General features: G+C 41.8%; 1 protein-coding gene across 2 annotated transcripts in view; it reads right to left on the bottom strand.

The window, feature by feature from the left end:
* SNX2 (sorting nexin 2) overlaps nucleotides 1–16,428 on the bottom strand; it is a 57,578-nt gene extending 41,150 nt beyond the window's left edge. Inside the window, exons 1-2 of one of the 2 annotated variants that reach the window (XM_037901617.2) lie at nucleotides 15,623–16,428; nucleotides 2,442–2,559 (exon numbers count right to left, since the gene is read on the bottom strand). In XM_037901617.2, coding sequence (XP_037757545.1) covers nucleotides 2,442–2,559; nucleotides 15,623–15,730 — 226 coding nt within the window. In that variant the 5' untranslated portion in view covers nucleotides 15,731–16,428. The remainder of the gene's footprint in view (nucleotides 1–2,441; nucleotides 2,560–15,622) is intronic. The other variant, XM_037901616.2, reaches the window with a different exon arrangement.
* Between the last annotated feature and the right edge of the window lie 3,975 nt (nucleotides 16,429–20,403).

Below are 20,403 nucleotides of genomic sequence, written 5' to 3'. Positions count from 1 at the left end.
CTGAGAATAATTTTTTAGGAAAACAACTGAAAAGTATAAATGCAAAAACATAATTAAAATTGCTGATTTCAATCAAGGTTTTCTGCTTACTGATTAGAGTCAGTGATTTAAATTGCTTTGATTTAAATCAATCCACCCTGGAACTTCAAGATCTTGGACGTGAGTCAGCACTCAGTTAATGGGCCTAATGTGGGAGCTAACAGGATCCAATCACCAACCCCCCTAACGATATACAGTAAAGCAGAATCAGTATCCAAGAGAGGGAAGAGAGAATACCACCCCACTTTCAGCATCAGGAAGTGAGAAATCCAGTGGTTATAAGCCAACGATCAGAATATATATTGACCCTCTATCAGCGCTGATGAAAGCGCATTGTGAGAAGCTTCATCACATCATGCATCAACTGTGAATGGTTAGGACAGGATTCCTAGTGATATCTATTACAGGCAGCCCAATACTACATTTCTGCAGCTGTCGTTAAGTAGCTACGTGTTTGCCACTCCAGCTAACAGTAAGAGATGCAATCAAATTTGCTTTTAGGCCACCATTTTTGAGTCTGGCTACTTAAGATTTAGCTCCTAAATCCAAGTTTAGGCACCTAAGTAAGAGTGGCCTGATTTAAAAAAAGAAAAAGCTCAATGTTCTAATGGATGGCACTCTGTTCTACCTTATATTCATGTAAGCATGAAAACCAGAGTCATTCAAAAGGCTCTGGATGCAATAAGATTTGAAGCCACGATCGCTCCTGTTTAGTCTCTATATTAAAGATCTTGGCAAACAGTCTCAGAAGACGGAATGTGATCCATTCAAACACATCCCCCACTCTGCCCCCCGCATAAAAAACTAACCTTCTATACACCCTGCCTGCCCCCCCCCCCCCCATATCCTTAGAAAATGAAAAGACCTCTGACTGGGTTGAATGGGCCAGTTTTCCAGTCGATAAAAAAGTTTCAAGGAGGGACAAGGGCTCTTTTTGCAACGCTGAGACTCACAATACAAAAAGGCAAAGAAACAAGCAATAAGGCAATAATTATTTTATGTAATCTACATCCAATTTACCTCCTGCACACTGCTATACTCCATCTAGCATACACATCATGACACCCTGAGCATCACATTCCACACCAAAACATATAGTTTAAGCTAGGACTATGAGAAAATGGCACTGAATTGGAGGAGCAGGTTAGTGTATTTATTTGAAAATATACAGCCTGCTGTGTGTATAGATGGCCAAACAAACATGCAATTGTCTTGATTGGTGAATTGTCTCTAAGGTGCCACAAGTACTCCTTTTCTTTTTGTGGATACAGACTAACACAGCTGCTACTCTGAAAACTGTACAATGTATATTTTATTTGATTTTTGGAGTATAGACAATGGATATTTGACAAGATAAATGAAGAAGTTTATCATAGTTTGTAGATGTATTATAGTTACAGTCGTAGTTAGGTATGCACTTCTGGTGCATAGTATGATGCTGTGGAGCATGTGACATATTATGAACGATGGATGGAGAACATCAATGTGCAGGAAGACTAGACATATCTTATTCTGATCCCATGTAACAATTCGTATTTCACTTGAAACTGGGAAATCTGCTTTATTATATAAAATATATCTCCAAATTATAAACCTTGTGAAAATATTCTCATTTCAGAATAGGTACTAAGGAAAGATATCCATGGTAGCTATCACAAATTTCACTACAGTATCAAGTTGCCATTTCTATTTGATAGTTACTTGAGACAATTTTACTCGTTTAGCAGTAGATGATTAATCAGGTGGTAAATGTGGGAAGAAAGTGTTTCCAACCCATTGTTAGTTTTATGTGTAGACAACATTATGTGTTCTATACAAGCTAAATCTATGATTCAATCATTAAAAACAATTAATTAGGACGGCTTAGTTTGAGCCGGAGTACAATATTTAGCAACATAACATTTTACATTAAAATGTCATCAGGTAATCACGATGCACTAAATAGGACATAAGCCAAACAATTTAACTAAATTGAGATTTTTACTGCAGTTATCAATAATCTTAAAAAAGCAGTATTCCCAGAAGTTCACACAGCATTGCAATGATAATGTAGATGAGTAACCAAAACAACGACTGACAACAGTGGCCAAGGAAGAGAATCCAAATATCAAAAGGATAGACCAATTGTTAAAAGTTTTTCTTCAAAAAGCATTTGCTGAAGGGGAGTGGGAGAGAATCATTGTTTGAGAGAGCCAGAAGTCTATTTTATCATATTAAGACATACGCATTTTAAATTCAAGGTCAGCATTACAAGTTTAACTACTTCACGTTTCCTCACAACTAGACAGCTAACAAAACTTTTGAAAGAAAAAGGAATAAAGTTTACAGAATACCCTAAACGCAAAAGTGTAAGTGTCCATGTGAACTCTATACTTTAAGAAAAAAAAAGAAGAGAAAATTACCAGCAAAAAGGTCTTCCCTGTCATCATCTAGTACGATTTCTGCAGGCTTTGGACCATTTGAGTTTGTGCTGATGTCTTCTGCAGGAAGACTGGCTGGTTCCGGAGACGATGGGCTTGACTGTTAAAAGGAACGAACAGTTAGGAGGCAAAGAACTGGTACAGTTATCTGTTATAATCATTTTTATGCATTGCCACGATAGTCTTTCAACACAAGCAGAGAAAGCAGCAATAACAACATGGAAAGGAAACCATGTTAGCTATTTCCATTTCCTACTCCTACTGGGATAACAATGATCAAAGGAAATGAATTAGTCAACAATTCTTTTCACTTATTCTTTATGGACTTTAAAAAAATTCACCTTTTCTTCTTCATGATATGTCTTTCCATAAGTTAATAAATATGTTTTATATAGTTAATAGGATAGAGCCAAGAGCTGCTGTAGACTAATCTAGAATAAGTTTATCTACCATCTTCAACATTGAAATGTTTGAGTCTAGTTCCTCAGACTGCTGCACTCAGCTCCTTTTTGTAAATTTATGTCCAAAACAAACTGCAATTTAAACCTTCTGAACTGTTGTCCAAGATGTACAAAAATGTCTACAAAATAAAGTCTGCTTTTTAAGGTTCCAAATCAGTTTTTACAAAGAGTAAAGGAACGAGTTAACTCCATTAGGATTTTTATTCTGCAAACTGTAAAGTGTCAAACCGTGTTGCCATGGAAGTTAAGCCTGCCTCACAGAGACAAGCAGCATTTTAAATCTGCTGTTACCTATCTAACTTACTTTCCATTCTGAGGCATATACTAAAGTATCAAACAATTCACAGGATTAGAGTTCAGATGTTAGCTGGGACAAACAAGAAAGCAATCCAGCTTCAGTGCTGCAACGAGGCCCCAGTTCTTCCACAGCTACAAAATTCACCTTTTGCTGAAGAACCGCACTCTAGTATCCAAGTTTTCATTTAAAAAACCTGAGTAACAGACTGTAAGCCTGGTGCAAATTGTCCCCACTCATCTCAGAAGGTGTTTAGGCAATCATTTAGCTTCAAAGCTGACATCACTCTGAATTATCACAATTCTGATTTGCTAGACATTTCAGCTAAAACAACATACAATCAATATAGCATTTTTTGTTTGAAACTAATCTGCATGTTCATTTAACTCAATAAAATGTGTCCACCATTTCAAGTTAAACTAAAGCTGCCTTAGATTTTTTAGTTTGCTGCAAGGGAATCCCACAGTATTTATGAGGGGGTTTTTTAAGTCGAAGTTAAGACACGCATCCTATAGAACATACAGTGTCTTTACAACAAGAACAGTCATATACTGAATCTATAGCACAAAGATCTTTGATAAAGAAAAAAGAATTTGATGACAGAATGACGCAAAATAGCAAGACTTTATGCCAGTAGCCAAGACTTTGAACAATAAAGCCTTGCAGCAAAGTAGGCAGTCTTACCCATTTTAAGTGATACTATTTGCAGATAGGGCATAAGAGAAAGTTAATTGATTTGTATTACAGCATTCTCTGGAGATAGTATCTTGCAGGATTCTCAGCTGGGTCTCATGCCTCCAATACAAGTCATGCGGAAAATTCCCTACCTCTTATCTTTGGCTTGGAGGGCCAAATCTTAAACTGGTTCAAGAACACTGCTTTGTTGGGTATACTCTGAAACCTGTCAAAGTTGAAATAACAGCCGTGTTAGTCTGTATTCGCAAAAAGAAAAGGAGGACTTGTGGCACCTTAGAGACTAACCAATTTATTTGAGCATAAGCTTTCGTGAGCTACAGCATCCGATGAAGTGAGCTGTAGCTCAAATAAATTGGTTAGTCTCTAAGGTGCCACAAGTACTCCTTTTCTTTTTTCAACTTTGAGTTCTTCAGAGGACACCCGTCTCTGCCCCAGCTATGAAAAAAACATTCTAGCCAGTTCCTTACAAGCATGAAGCAAGAGCTCCCCTAACCTCCAAGGATACAGGAAAAACCCACATAGGTTGGGGTTCTGTGCCGAGTCTCCAGGCAGCACAGCACAGAAGATGGAGCTTAGGGTGGGAGTAGAAATTCTCCCAATTATAGGCTTCTCATGGGGCCAGGGCAAGCTCTGGAATAATGTAGACCAGTGGCTCTCAACCTCTCCAGACTAATGTACCCCTTTCAGGAGACTGATTTGTTTTGCGTACTCCCAAGTTTCACCTCACTTAAAAACTTCTTGCTTACAAAATCAGACATAAAAATACAAAAGTGTCACAGGACACTATTACTGAAAAATTGCTTACTTTCTCATTTCTACCATATAATTATAAAATAAATGGATTGGAATATAAATACTGTGCTTAAATTTCAGTGTATAGTATAAAGAAAAGGAGTACTTGTGGTACCTTAGAGACTAACAAATTTATTTGAGCATAAGCTTTCATGAGCTACAGCTCACTTCATCGGATGCATTCTTGAAAGCTTATGCTCAAATAAATTGGTTAGTCTCTAAGGTGCCACAAGTCCTCCTTTTCTTTTTGCAAATACAGACTAACACGGCTGCTACTCTGAAACCAGTGTATAGTATGTAGAGCAGTATAAAACAAGTCAGTGTCTGTATGAAATTTTAGTTTGTACTGACTTCGCTACTGCTTTTTATGTAGCCTGTTGTAAAACCAGGTAAATATCTAGATGAGTTGACGTGCCCCCTGGAAGACCTCTGCGTAGCCCCAGGGGTACATGTATTCCTGGCTGAGAATCAGAGATGTAGAGAAGCACTACTTTCATAGCAGTGAAGAAACAGAGTACCCACAGCATAACCGATTTTAACCTCCCAAATCAGAGATAGGTAGGTTGGTTACGATCCTGCAAGATACATTCAGAGAAACAGAAGAAGCAAATAGTAGTCTCTTCTTAAAAGACACTAAACAGAATTTTTACTCTTGGAGAGTAAGCAACTCAGAGGACTGTAACAAAGGGGAAAAAACATTAACTTAAAAACAGGTATAAAATGAAGGCAAATGCCAAAGAACCAGAAACAGTTAATTGATTTGACAACTTAAGGGACAGACTGAAGTAAGTGGGGAGAAAGTTTGAACTCCCATGACTCAAAAGCAAATTCAGATCTGTAAAAATCAGAGCAAGATTACTGTAGAGACTGAATACAAACAGTGGAGTTTAGTAACTATATAGCATGTAACCATGTAGTCACCATGTTTATGCATGTATTTTGGTAAAGGACACCCATGACATACATTTAAAAACAAAAGATGGAAAAATGAAGTAAAAGCTGGCTAAAGCAGCAGCATTTGGTACTTTAACCCTACCCAACATAATTTGATCACAACTTTTAAATCCTCCATTACACTTTCCTACGAGACAAATCCCACCTTCAACAGCCTCACCTGTTCACCAATGCCCCTTAAACAAGAAAGGTTACAAATCAGAGCTATTTAAAACCTTGGGAAGCTGAGGACTTCCACAGGAAGGGGCCCTTACAGAGGAAGTTCTGCCATCAGCTCCCCTACTTTTTATGAGGGAGAAATCAAGCTCAGGGTCTCTTATGATTACAAGAGTGGCAGCAGTGCCAGGGGAGACATGGTCTCCCATTTAGGCAAGTCCCAAGCAGTTTAAGAATAGGTCAAAACCACTACTACCTAAAACTCCACCCAGAAACCATAAGGTAGCCAGTATTGCTCAATCAAGCACTCTGGATGAATAGCACTGCCATTTAAAGGCACTGTTTAACACACTGGTATTTCATCTAATAGCCTGCTTAAATTTAGCTAGATTTAAGATGTAGCCCACAGAGCAAATTGCTATAATCCAGTCTCAAGGTGACGGACACAGATCACAGCAGCAAGCTCCACAACCAAGGGAAACCAAGCTCCACAACCAAGCGGAAAGCCGATTGCTGCAGAGGCGCACGTGGATTGGACAGAGACTTCTCTTAGAGGACAGTCTATTGATAGAGATTCTCTAGGTTTTAGTCAGGAAGAGAGGATGGAAGAGGATAAAGTATGAGTCAGATCAGACGAGAAACATTCACATAAATAATCTGACATCAGAAAAGGGCAGACAAATAAACAGTGACAAGTTTTTAAAGTGCTCGTACACAATTGCTAGAAGTCTAAATAATAAGATGGGTGAACTAGAGTGCCTCCTGTTAAAGGAGGATATTGACATAATAGGCATCACAGAAACCTGGTGGAGTGAGGACAATCAATGGGACACAATCATTCCGGGGAACAAAATATATTGGAGGGACAGAACAGGTCAGGCGGGCGGGGGGGGTGGGGAGGGGGGGGGTGGCACAAAATGTGAGAGAAAACGTAGAATCCAATGAAATAAAAATCTTAACTGAATCCACATGTTCCATAGAATCTCTATGGATAGTAATTCCATGCTCTAATAGGAATATAACAGTAGGGATCTATTATCGACCACCTGACCAGGACAGTGATAGTGACGATGAAATGCTAAGGGAGATTAGAGAGGCTATCAAAATAAAGAACTCCAGTGGGATCCAGTGGACATCATATACTTAGATTTCCAGAAAGCCTTTGACAAGGTCCCTCACCAAAAGCTCTTACGTAAATTAAAGTTGTCATGGGGTAAGAGGGAAGATCCTTTCATTGACTGAGAACTGCTTAAAAGACAGGGAACAAAGGTTAGGAATAAATGGTAAATGTTCAGAATGGAGAGGGGTAACTAGTGGTGTGCCCCAAGGGTCGGTCCTAGGACCAATCCTATTCAACTTATTCATAAATGATCTGGAGAAAGGGGTAAATAGTGAGGTGGCAAACTTTGCAGATGATACTAAACTGCTCAAGATAGTTAAGACCAACGCAGATTGTGAAGAACTTCAATAAGATCTCACAAAACTAAGTGATTGGGCAACAAAATGGCAAATTAAATTTAATGTAGATAAATGTAAAGTAATGCACACTGGAAAAAATAACCCCAATTATACATACAATATGATAGGGCTAATTTAGCTACAACTAATCAGGAGAAAGATCTTGGAGTCATCGTGGATAGTTCTCTGAAGACATCCATGCAGTGTGCAGCGGCAGTCAAAAAGGCAAACGGGATGTTGGGAATCACTAAAAAAGGGATAGAGAATAAGACGGAAAATATTTTATTGCCCTTATATAAATCCATGGTATGCCCACATCTTCAATACTGCGTACAGATGTGTTCTCCTCATCTCAAAAAAGATATACTGGCATAAGAAAAGGTACAGAAAAGGGCAACTAAAATGATTAGAGGTTTGGACCAGGTCCCATATGAGGAGAGATGAAAGAGGTTAGGACTTTTCAGCTTGGAAAAGAGGAGACTAAGTGGGGGGGATATGACAGAGGTATATAAAATCATGAGTGGCATGGAGAAAGTGAATAAGGAAAAGTTATGTTATTGTTCCCATAATATAAGAACTAGGGGGCCATCAAATGAAATTAATGGGCAGCAGGTTTTAAATAAAAGGAAGTTCTTCTTCACGCAGCGCACAGTCAACCTGCGGAATGCCTTGCCTGAGGAGGTTGTAAAGGCTAGGACTATAACAGGATTTAAAAGAGAACTGGATAAATTCATGGACGATAAGTTCATTAATGGCTATTAGCCAGGATGGGTAAGGAATGGTGTCCCTAGCCTCTGTCTGTCAGAGGGTGGAGATGAATGGCAGGAGAGAGATCACTTGATCATTACCTATTAGGTTCACTCCCTCTGAGGCACCTGGCATTGGCCACTGTCGGTAGACAGGATACTCAGCTGGATGGACCTTTGGTCTGAGGCCAGTCTTATGTTCTTAAGAAACAGTTACAATATTCTGCTCAGGAAGATAAAAAGCATGCCTGGACATTGCTGCAATGTGATCATCCTAGAACACTATCCCTAGACTGTGCATATGATTAATGAATGGTGCACAGACACAACTCCAAGTAGCTATTGCCATCTTCCAGTTGTTTTCTCCCAACCTACTACATCACAGTCTTATATGGCTTGAGTTAGAGTCACGTTGCTCTCATCTATGCCACAATTTCCTCCAAACACCAGCAAGTAAGCCATCATGAAGGGAGACAGCATTGTCTGCCTCACAGTGACTGTACCCTACGTATGATCCTTCAGTAGCAATCTAGCCAGTGAAAGATGTGAACAGCTACAATGATATCACCCACTAGCAACAGTGTTACATAGGACACAGATGAGAAATGAAACCAGAAAGTGAAGTGCATTGCCCAAGGACCTAATACAGGTTGAGATCCCTTATCAGGACTGTCCCACATTAAAACAAGAAAACAGAGGCTTTGTAAGATTAGGCATGTAGATATGGAAAGAGGCTGGCATGGGGACAGGACTATTAATATGATTAATGGTCACTTCCCTGTTACAGATGCCCATTAAAATTGCACCCGCCACATTAACCAAGGAAAATGGGAATGTTATACATTAGGTACTGAAGGCCAATGTTTGGGTGCCTAAAATTAGGAATCTAAATATAAGTTGCCTGAAGTGCTAATCATACATAAATCCCAGTGAATCCAAATGGGAACATGTTCTGTGAGGCAGAGTTCTCAAGCAAGCCTACAGCCATCTCAGAAGGACAAAAACCAGTAGAACTAAATGAATTACCCACATAGCTTGTGCTGGAGGCATAAAACGCAGGAGTGATAATCCTGCACAGATGGTATCTAAAAAGAAAACTGAGATACTGGCCACTGGTGGTTAAATATCCCATGGTTCTGTTCACAAAGCAAGTAGGAATTAACAATTTGATTACATTCAAAATTTGATTACATTTACAAAAAATGCCTCATTTCAGTTGTGTAATGAATTCCTTTTCTGGTCTACAAACTGATGGATAGTATATTAGACACTGTTAGACAGATGAAATGTTCATCATAGATGCTGTTGCATTTTAAGATGGGTTAAGGATCTATATATTTCCTGTTGTATCTAACTGTAAAGCTGTTTGAGTTCTTTTGGTCTGAAAGACATTACATAAATTCCAAGACAAAAGACTGCTAAATTAGAGTTCAAGTTGAGAGTATATCTAAGTAATTTAACAGAAAAAAGAAAAAAAAAGCTTTAAAACAAACACCTATTAACCAGAGGACTAAATCTTCTAAATAAAGGTTTGTAGGCTAAAACAGTTATTTTGAAGCTTTCAAATACATAAGACTGCAGTTTTGTAAACAAATGAGCCCAAATTAGAATTACACTGCCTTCAGAATTCCTGTGTTATTCCTGATAATTATGAAGGTAGTAAAAAGGCCAAGTCACTGAACTTTTCAGAAGCTACAGTAGTGACTAAAACTCAATCATCACCAAATATTGAAAGGATGTAGTGGAGCTGGGACACAACACTGTTCAACCTCACTAATAAGCCAAGCTGCACACACACCCTTATTCGGCATATTCAGTTATTCCTGCTCTATTCCACTCCTTATTCTGTCTAGATTGAGCAGAAAGTGTTCAATCTCTTGCTTATTTTGCTCCTGTAAGTATCAAGCAGAGCAGACGGAATACCCAAGAGAAGAGGAGCTGATGTCTCGGAGCAGCATAAACTACTAGTAGGGTCACGGAGTGGGGAGATTTGAAGATTATCAGAAAACTGAGCAAGATTATATGGAGGAAAAACTAAGGCCCAAAAATTGCTTCAGTGGGGGTTGTGTATGCACTCATGCATATTACTCTAGGGGAAATTCTGTGCCACTGTGGAATGCAGAATTTTACAGAATTCTGTTTTCCCCGCAGAATTTCTGGCCATCATTAGGTGCCACTGGACTCTGCAGAGCCCAGCTCGCAGTAAGCGGACTACCCACCCTGACTGGCCTGGAGGCTGCATGCTCTTTGATCCTCATTCTCCTAGGGATGGGAGAGGGCCTGGGAGACCCAGCTCTGGCAAAGGGTGAGGAAGGGCAAGGCCATACCACACCATGTTCCCCAGCGGGACAGTAAAGAAGTTGGAGGGAGTAAAGGCTCTGGGCTGTTGGTGTCTGGGCCTGGATCTGCCCTGCAATTGGGCTTCATGGGGACAGGAGGTGCTGGTGTCTGGGCTGGGGGCTGCCCCGCAGCTGGGCTCTGTGGGGACGGAGGGCTGGTGTCTCGGGGGTGCCCCGTGGCTAGGCTCTGGGGAGAAGGGGTGTGGATATCTGAGCTCTGGAGGCCCCAAACAGAGGGAACAGAAAAGATGGGAGGGGAGATAGACAGAGGAGAGGCAGATAGCAATTCACTTTTTAAAAACAAAACACTTGTTACAATAAAGAAATTAACAAAACAAAAATCCTAATATTACTTTTCCATGCAAGCAATTGCTCCAGTTGCCAAAAGAATGGTTTGTGACCAGGAGTGAGAGGGGAAATAAGCAATCCATCTTTTATTAAGATGCAGCCAGTACTATGAAACAGTTTGAGAATCCCTGCTCTACTCTATTTGGCTTCTTAAAATTTTATACTTATAGCAAATAGACTTACAGCTAAGAGAGTTAAACAGTGATGTGGTGCTTGAAGTTTCAAGCATATAAAATATATGCTTAAAATATGAGTGCTTCAGCTCCCACTCCCCAATAACTTTAAAGTGGTTCGTGCCCTTTCACCAAGCCTCAAAAACCTCCAAATGTTCTGGATACAGAGTATGAATACAGAGCCTGTAATTTAACCATATACAAAGTTTTATGCACACAGATCATAAGGTTAATATGTAAAATCTTTAACCCCTCATATTCCTTCAACATGTCACAATAATGATCTGGAAAAAGGGGTAAACAGTGAGGTGGCAAAATCTGCAAATGATACAAAACTACTCAACATAGTTAAGTCCCAGGCAGACTACAAAAGGATCTCTCAAAACTGGGTGACTAGGCAACAAAATGGCAGATGAAATTCAATGTTGATAAATGCAAAGTAATGCATATTGGAAAACATAATCCCAACTATACATATAAAATGATGGGATCTAAATTAGCTGTTACCATTCAAGAAAGAGATCTTGGAGTCATTGTGGACAGTTCTCTGAAAACATCCACTCAATGTGCAGCGGCAGTCAAAAAAAGCAAACAGAACGTTGGGAATAATTAAGAAAGGGATAGATAGTAAGACAGAAAATATCATATTGCCACTATATAAATTCATGATACGCCCACATCTTGAATACTGCGTGCAGATGTGGTAACCCCATCTCAAAAGAGATATATTGGAATTGGAAACAGTTCAGAAAAGAGCAACAAAAATTATTAGAAATATGGAGTGTCTGCCATATGAGGAGAGATTAATAAGACTGGGACTTTTCAGCTTAGAAAAAAAGACAACTAAGGGGAGATATGAGAGAGGTCTATAAAATCATGGCTGGTGTGGAGAAAGTAAATAAGGAAATGTTATTTATTCCTTCTCATAACACAAGAACTAGGGGTCACCAAATGAAATTAATAGGCAGCAGGTTTAAAACAAACGAAAGGAAGTATTTTTTCCACACAGTGCACAGCAGAACTCCTTGCCAGAGGATGTTCTGAAGCCCAAGATTACAAAAGGTTTCAAAAAAGAACTAGATAAATTCATGGAGGATAGGTCAATCAATGGCTACCACCAGGATGGGCAGGGATGGTGTCCCTAGCCTCTGTTTGTCAGAAGGTGGGAAGGGGTGACAAGGGATGGATCACTTGATGGTTACCTGTTCTGTTCATTCCCTCTGGGGCACCTGGCATTGGCCACTGTCAGAAGACAGGATACTGGGCTAGATAGACCTTTGGTCTGACACAATATGACCGTTTTTATGTTCTTAACATGCTTTACATACTACAGTATACAGTGATATACACAGAAAAACTGAAAGGTTGATTGAAGTCAGTACAGTGAATTGTTACATGTCAATACTGCTGTTTACCAAGATGTACAAGGTGTAATATGGGTAAGGCAAAGTTTCCTGAACTAGTAGTTTTCACACTACTTACATTTAGTTTTCTTTAAGTGTGATGTTCTTGTGTTACACTTTGTAAAAGGTTTATATTATTCACGGGAGAAAACATATTTAAGTTAACAAAGTTTGTTTTGCAGGGTAAAACTAAATAAATACACAGACGTTTTAAAACATTTTAAATCTAAATTTGAAGTATGGTATCTGAAAGAGTTTTCATTCATTCTCTTGGCTTTACTTCCACCAAACAGAAAACAGAAAATGAAGGGCATGATCTTCTGGTATGCGAATGGCAACAAAAAGCAAAAGGTGAGGGGAAACAAAAGACTATGCTAAGAGAGGGAAAGGCAAATTTTAACAACAAAAAAAAAAACACAAGAAAAACTAAAAAGAATCAGCAGAAAGAAATTGTTGTTTACTCTTCTTCCAGCCAGAAGCAAAGGGAAGGGATGAAAAAATAAAGAGTGGGAAGACTCTCCTGTGATCAGCCTGAAGAGGAGTGAAGAGATGAGAGTCAAGTTCAACAGACATCTAGGAGCCAAAACAAGAGAGGGAGTCCCCACCTCTGAAGGATCCATAGTCAGCACTCGGGTAGTTGGGATATCTCCCTTCCCCATCAATTAGCGATGAAGAAAGAGGATGTTTTCACCTTCACTGGAGTTATCCTTGGACTTCAGTGTGCCCTCCCACCCACCATCTTCCATCCCTTTTCTCCCCAATATCAGTCTCTGGCTGGTAAGTGTGCAATAAATGTTAACCACCAACTATGAAGGACACTCAAAGTTGGTTTTGTTTTATTTTTTATTAAAAATAACACTCCTAAAGAGTCTAAGAAATATTACCAAAGCAGGTACAATACGAAAGTTGTTAGAGCCACAGAATTTAAAAGCACAAGTTTCATAATCTCTTAATACAGCAGGCTAATGTAAAGCAATGTTATCAGGTTGTTAGGCCAAGAGTGTGACCTATTTTACAGCAATCAAGTGTATTAGGTACCTTAGAATAAAGAAAAAGAGACAGAGCTGCTGCCCTAAAGAGTTTAAATCTAGTTTCAGACTAGGCAGGACTTTGTAGACTATATATAAAATTGAACTTTGTCAAAATTATAACTGAAGCCATTATCCCACACATGTCGTCCCCGCCCCCGCAAAAAAAAAAAAAAACCTGCTGCATGTAAATGAACTGGCTTTTTCTGACATATCATAAAACATTTTACATATGAACATTGGGTATGTGTGGTTGGAAGGTCATAAGAGAGACAGTATTTACTCGTACATAAGAGGGAAAAAATCAGAAGTCCCAGAAAATTTAATAAGAAGTAACTTCATACTCTCCGCCGAAACCTCAAAAGAACACTTTTTTTAAATTAGTCCATTCAAATGAGTTAGTAATTCTTTTAATAAATAGTTCTAAAAAATCTCGATAAAAAAATCGAGGCTTTTTCTTCTACTCTACTTATGTTTATAAGACTCTTTTCAACTAATCACTTTCTTCCAATGGACTACTTGGAGAAACAGTGAAACAAACACACTGTATGCAGAATGCTGTCAAATGCACAATGTACACAAACTGAACTTTTGTCAATTTTTCAGTTACAATAATCTTTAGTGTTATTTGTACCATATGAGGTACCAAGCTTTCCATACAGAAATGTGATTTTGAAGTTAACCGTGTCCGTTTAAGACTGGACGTTTAAATACAAAAAGATTTTTTGTTGTTGTATGGAGATGGATTAGCCATAAATTCCATCACTCCTCTCTCTGAGTTTGTAGTTTTATTCTAGACAAGTAAGCATTACTTTTTGTGTTTTAATGCAGTTCATCTAAAAGTACTAAAATATATACAGACCTATTAGTTTGGTCAAACAAACTGAATATTTTATATACATACATAAGTGGGCCTATGACTATGTTTTGCACATTTATTTTTCTGGAAAAAAATTGCCCACAAACTGCATATTTACAAATAAAAGGCTAAATACTAAAACTCTAAAGAGAGAATTCTCCTCAAAATACATTTATGAGCCTTATTATGTGTTTGAGAACATAATTTACTATATTTTTGTTACAGGAAGATAACATTGATAAAGGTAGACTACATATGAACTGAACACACTGACCCATTACTGTAAAGTTCAGGGGCAGGAAGCTTCCTTCAACAAAAACAGGAACATTTCACATTTTAGATAGATGTCTGCACGAACAGGACATTTAATGTTGTCCATTACAGTTCTGCACACTGAAAACAAAACCAGAACCAATTACAGAGGAGAGGAAAGCTATCATTTTATAAATTTTTTTTAAAGTATGTAGACACTGCTTATTTAAAAAAAAATCAATTATATTTAACGGGGGAGAGGGGAGAGATGGGTTGTTTACAAACAAAGCAAGACAGGTTTAGACTTTTCAATAGCTGCACAAAGTTTTAAGAAACCTAGTTACTGAAAAAATAATATGGTAATTGTACGTTTCAAAAGCCCTGATATGGATGCATCTCTCTAACTAGCGATAAGTACCATCTGCCCCTAAAAAGAGACAGATGACACTAAACTGCATCAAAATGAGAATCTCCAGACAGTGACGAGCTCCCAGGAGCTGCTCAATGCCAGCGTTAAAGGGAAGGAACAAAAGAATTTTAAGGAGTAATCATATAGGTTCCTTGAGAAAAGCAAGAGAGAGGGATTTTTATCTTGGAAGGAAGTGGGTTATGTTTTCAGGCCATGGACTAGGGAGATGCAGAAAGTGAGATCTAGGGTAGGCAACGTTATAAAAGGGAATGAGAGATTATTCCAGGACAGAGACAGATGTGGGAAGAAAGAACATCTGGCAGAAGAAGAGACAGGTAGCTATTTCTGAAACGACAGCATGATTATCCCGGCAGCGGAGCGGAGGCTCCCCGGGGAAGGGAGCCAGGGACACCGGAGGGAGAGCGCTCTGGCAGGGGATGACAGCTGCAGAGAAGTGACTCCCCCGCTCAGGGGATGCACACCGCAGCAGGGAAGGGGGGAGACCGTTACCCGGCTCGGGGGGGTGGGGGAGGTCGCTCTGAAGGGGTCAGAAGACGCCAACGCACCGGGGCAGGTTGGGGGCGGGGCTGCCTGTCACTAGTCACCGGAGCAGGGCGGAGGCCGGTGTGGGGACGCTGGGGCCCCGGACATGCGGGCGGGTCAGCGCTCTCTGGGTACTGGGCGCCCTGGGCCCGGCGGCTGCGGCTCTGCCCCGCAGGGCATGAAAAAGGCGGCGGGGGCCCGGCCCCGCGGATGACAGGGACGCCGCGCGGGAGCAGGGCCTCGCCTCTCACCTCCAGGGTGGACACAGTGCTGGTGAACAAATCCTCGCCGTCCTCCAGCTCCTCGAGCTCGGGCTGCCTGGCGTCCCCGAGCGGCGGGGGCTCTCTCTCCGCCGCCATCTTCCTTTCCGAACTGGGGCGCGAGCTCCGGGTCCCCTCGGTCACGTGACGAAGAGGCCCCGCCCCGTGTAGCACGTGACTAGGGCGCGCGCCGCCTCCCCTATCTCCGGGTGGGAGCGCGCGTGTTGGGCCGCGGCCGTTCTGGAGCTCCGGACCCTGAGTGTTCGGAGAGGCGGGGCAGCGGTAGGCCCCGCCCCTCCCTGCGGCCGGTCCAAGTGTCGGTGGCTGTGCTAGGATGGGGAGAATGGCCTCCTCTCGCCTCCGCCTGTCGTCTCAGCCCCGGCCACCCCGCGCCGGCCGGGCCCCCGGTCCCCGGAGGCGGGACGGGCTCGAGGCGAGGGCGGGCTTAGCTGCGTCCACACCTGGGCTGGCTCGTGGCGGAGGCCAGGGACTCGGAGAGGCGCTGTGCGACGGCGGGGCTGCTGCTTTCCTCGGCCCTGCCGTGCGCAGGGCCCCCTGGCTCACGCCACCGCCCTCCCTGTGCTGGCCACGGAAGTCCGCCACTGGCCGGCAGCTCTTCAGCTGTCCGAAGTCACGTGCTGGCCCCAGTTCCTTGCTCTGAGGGTTGGTTTATCATTGTGCGCCGCGGATGTGGCCCACAAAGTGTTAGCTGGGCCGTAGGTTGGGAACCACAGTATCCCCCCCCGCCCACATACACACACACGCACCCCGATGCCCAGCGCCCTCCACAGAGCGGAACCAGAAGCCAGGGATGGGGGTGGCAGTCAGGACCCACAACCCCGGATCACCTGTGCAGTGCCTGCGGACAGTCCTGATTTGGGGGGCTTTTTCTTATATAGGTACCTATTACCCCCCACCTCCTGTCCCGATTTTTCACACTTGCTGTCTGGTCATCGTAGCAGCGCTGGGCAGGAAGCGAGGACGCAGACCCCACTGCAACCCCAGACCCTGCTCTGTGGGGCCTGGCAACAGCTGGGACCCGGAGCCTGAGCCAGCTGGGCAGCAGCCTGTGTAATGGCACAAACTGCTCCTTGGCAGAATTTCCTATGTAGGTTGTACTGAGCATGCCACTACACCGGCAGCCTGGACCCCGAGCCTGCTCAGCAGGGCCGGCCAGCAGCCTGGACCCATGAGCCCACCCTGCGGGGCTAGGCAGCAGCCAGCTGCCTGGAGCCTGCTGTGGGGGACCAGGTGGTAGTCTGCCACCCAGACCCTGAGCCTGCCAGCTGCCTAGACCCCAGAGCCTGCTGTGCGGAGCCAGCAGCAACCCAGGCCCTGGGGCCTGAGCTGGGCCATTGCCGTGTGCTAATTGGGCCGCATGCGGGCTGAGGGTTGAGAACCGCTGCTCTGAGATTAGGCCCATGTTAGCTCTGTGGAAGGACCCTTTTAGTAATAATCCAGTAGGTTTCAAAAGGCACAAGGAGCCCCCGATCATGCATAGTTTCATATTTTTAAATCTCATGATTTAAGCAAATCTTAATTAATTGTTTTGGTTCTTCTTCCCTGCACTGGCAGAGTCCGTGAAGTGTTTATAGGGCTCTCATTAGGACCATTAAAACCCTCTAAATAGTATCTGCATTTCAGAATTTTTCAGGGGAGGAGAAGGAGCCCAAGACCACTGTTCTCCCCTCATTTTATATCAACATTTGGATTAAGTTTCTTTCTGACAGTTAATTAATTTTATGTACTGCTAACTCTGTTTGTGATATGGAGGGGAGAATCATTAATTAAGGTGTTTTTGGCCTGAAGAAAAATGTAAGTGATAAATGATTTTTGAGTTTTGCTCTTGGAAGATATGAAACTACTACGTGAATTGTTGCCACAGCGAATGAAGAAATTTTAGGGACAGGCGATCGTTATGTATAAACATAGCTAGCCGTTTTCACACAGATTCAAAGAAATTTCAAACGATAAGTTAAGATGCTGTTAGTTCAGCAATTGCAGAGACACAAACCCTCAGCAATAGTACAAACTGACACACACAATGCTGAGTATTAAAGCCTATTTTATAAGCGGAGAGCTACGAGTATTAGGTCCTGATCTTGGGAAAATGCACTTATATAACTAGCATTTAGGTACATTAGTAGTCCCATTGACTTCAGTGGCATATTCATGTGAGTAAGTGTTTGAAAGACCTAGCCTTAAGTTATTACTTCTAAATGGCTCTTATTCTTGTATTCACTGTGACTTGGTTCATAAATTCTGATCTTGTTCCAAAATATTAAGGTATATTATAATGCTCATTTTAAAATACTTCATGTCAAGTGTGAATGGTGTTAGCAGCAGGGTCTAGCTATGGGGCATTAGCGAATACAGTCAAATCAAGTTTAGTGTATAAATCATTTATGATTTATCAGGACAGAAGTATTTTTCAATTTATTTTTTCCTTTATAGAAAGCAGCTTTTGAAAAAAGTTGTTTTTTAAGCATGCTATTCCTTTACTAGAAAAGGTGGGCAAACTGCAGCTCACGGGACCTTGAGCTCCCGGCCAGGGAAGCTAGTCCCCCGCCCCGCCCCACTATCCCCCCTTCCCCACAGCCTCAGCTCGCTGCGCCGCCTGCGCTCTGGCCAGCCGCTCCTGCCAGGCAGTGCAGCGGCGTGGCTGGCTTCGGCCGTGCAGTGGGGCTGCAGTGGGGCTCCTGCTGCTCTAAGCGGCATGGTAAGGGAGCAGGCGATGGGAGGGCGGTTGGATAGGGGGTGGGAAGTCCTGGGAGGAGGCAGTTAGGGGACAAGGAGCAGAGGGGTTGGACGGGTCAGAGGTTCTGAGGGGGGCAGTCAGGGGGCGGGAAGGGATGGATAGGGAGCGGGGACCAGGCTGTTTGAGGAGGCACAGTCTTCCCTACCCGGCTCTTCATACAGTTTCGCAACCCCGATGTGGCCCTCGGGCCAAAAAGTTTGCCCCTGTAGCAAAAAACAGATTAATCAGTTATTTGAGTTGTTTATTAATTTGATCATGGTAAAACATTTGTTAGCTCAGCATGCCTCTGTTCTGTGAGGACTGTTAATCTTTGAAGCGTTTGAGTTTATTTCTACACTGCGTCCACTGCAGACTAAACGAATACTGTAACATATTCTAAGCTCTTTGGGGATCTTTAGAACTTCTGACTCAAACTGACTTCAATAATCATTGGAGCAGGGATGATGAATACCCTAACTACTGGGCTACTGGCTGGGTGGACAGACACCCCCATCACCACCACCCAGACCCAAAACCAAACAAACTGGCTGTCTTTTATGGAGGTTAAGTGTGCTCAGAACACACCTAGTGGATCTGGTCCTGCAGGTGAGGGAATGCTGAATTTGAGAATGTGTGAGCTAAGGTGCTGAGCAGCTCAGTGGAATCAGGACTTAGATGGTCTTGTGCATGCTCACCAGTGGAAACGTCGGCATCTACAGGGCTAGGGGACAGTTGAGCAGGGGGTTTTGAAGATTTCAGTGAAGATTTCAAATGTTGGAGTTAGGCACCCAAGTCCCATTTTGGATCTAGCTTAATGTGCCTTCTCTTTGTTGCTCTCAAATGTGAAATGAAAACAAAGGAAAGAATGAAATCATACATATTTTTCTTTCAGGCTTTGCTCCCCTCCCCCCCCCCCCCCCCCCCCCAGCATTGCCACATCACCAGAAAAGACAAAGAAGGGGTCTACAAATCATGGAATTGTCATGTATGACTAACATATATGACTGTCTGGACAAGGCTATGTTCGAAAACAGTTGCAGGAAGTGCTTAACAAAGAGCTCCCTCAGGAAAGGTGTTGACACTTTTCAGGTTCTGAATGAGTGTCCTCCACTCTTGCTCACTTCAGAGCAAGTTATGGGTTTTCAGTTCTTAGCAGAAAGTGCTCATCCCCTGTCTGGATTGAAATCTTACAGATCTGTCTCCCAAAAACAAAAAACAAACAAAAAAAATCTTTAAATTCTGGAACAATTTTTAAAATTATGGAACTGCAATTAACAACTTTAGATATTTGCTATTGATATGAAGGAGTCTTGTAATGCTGTAGGTTCTAAAAACTTGTTTGTTTTAAAGAAAAATATTTTACTTCAGTGTAATGGTTTAAACAAACTCATACTTATTAAAATTAACTTAAAATGGACTTCAGAAGATACTGAACTAAAGAAACAAAATAAAGATGGTCTGTTTCACTGGCACTGGAAAGTACATTTTTTCAAAACACACCTATTTTTCACCTGCCTGCACCAGATAAGACTAGTAGTGAATCCAGCCTACACTGCTAGTAATAGATGTGAAATGAAAACCACTTATAAGTCTTCAATAAGTCTTAACTTACTGGTGTCATAGATGTTAAATAAGTCTTGGTAACTTGCAATGTGTATACTGGGTTTTATTGTGGGAAGAGAAACCAGGTAAATTGTTTCCCTAAACTCAATGCTCAAAATATTCAAATACAGTCAGAAAGGATATTTCTCCCACCTCTAAATATTTTTATGTGGTTTGTATATCGTTATGGCACCCAGCGGATTTTAGCTAGGTTACTTATTTCTAGATCTTTGTAGGCTTCCTGTTCCACTATTCCACTTCTGCAAATTTCTCAAATACATAACTGGGAATGTACAGTGTTAGTTTATTTGGAAATTATAATTCTACTAAAAAGGGCATATTTTGTACTCTGGCCTTACATCATAAAAATGTCAGCTTTATCTTTGTTCTTTTTTATTAGGAAGATTATATATTTATTATTCTCTCTAAAAGG

Source organism: Chelonia mydas, chromosome 5 (genome assembly GCF_015237465.2).
Source record: "Chelonia mydas isolate rCheMyd1 chromosome 5, rCheMyd1.pri.v2, whole genome shotgun sequence".
Classification (NCBI taxonomy): domain Eukaryota; kingdom Metazoa; phylum Chordata; order Testudines; family Cheloniidae; genus Chelonia; species Chelonia mydas.
This window is presented reverse-complemented; position numbering and strand designations above follow the sequence as displayed.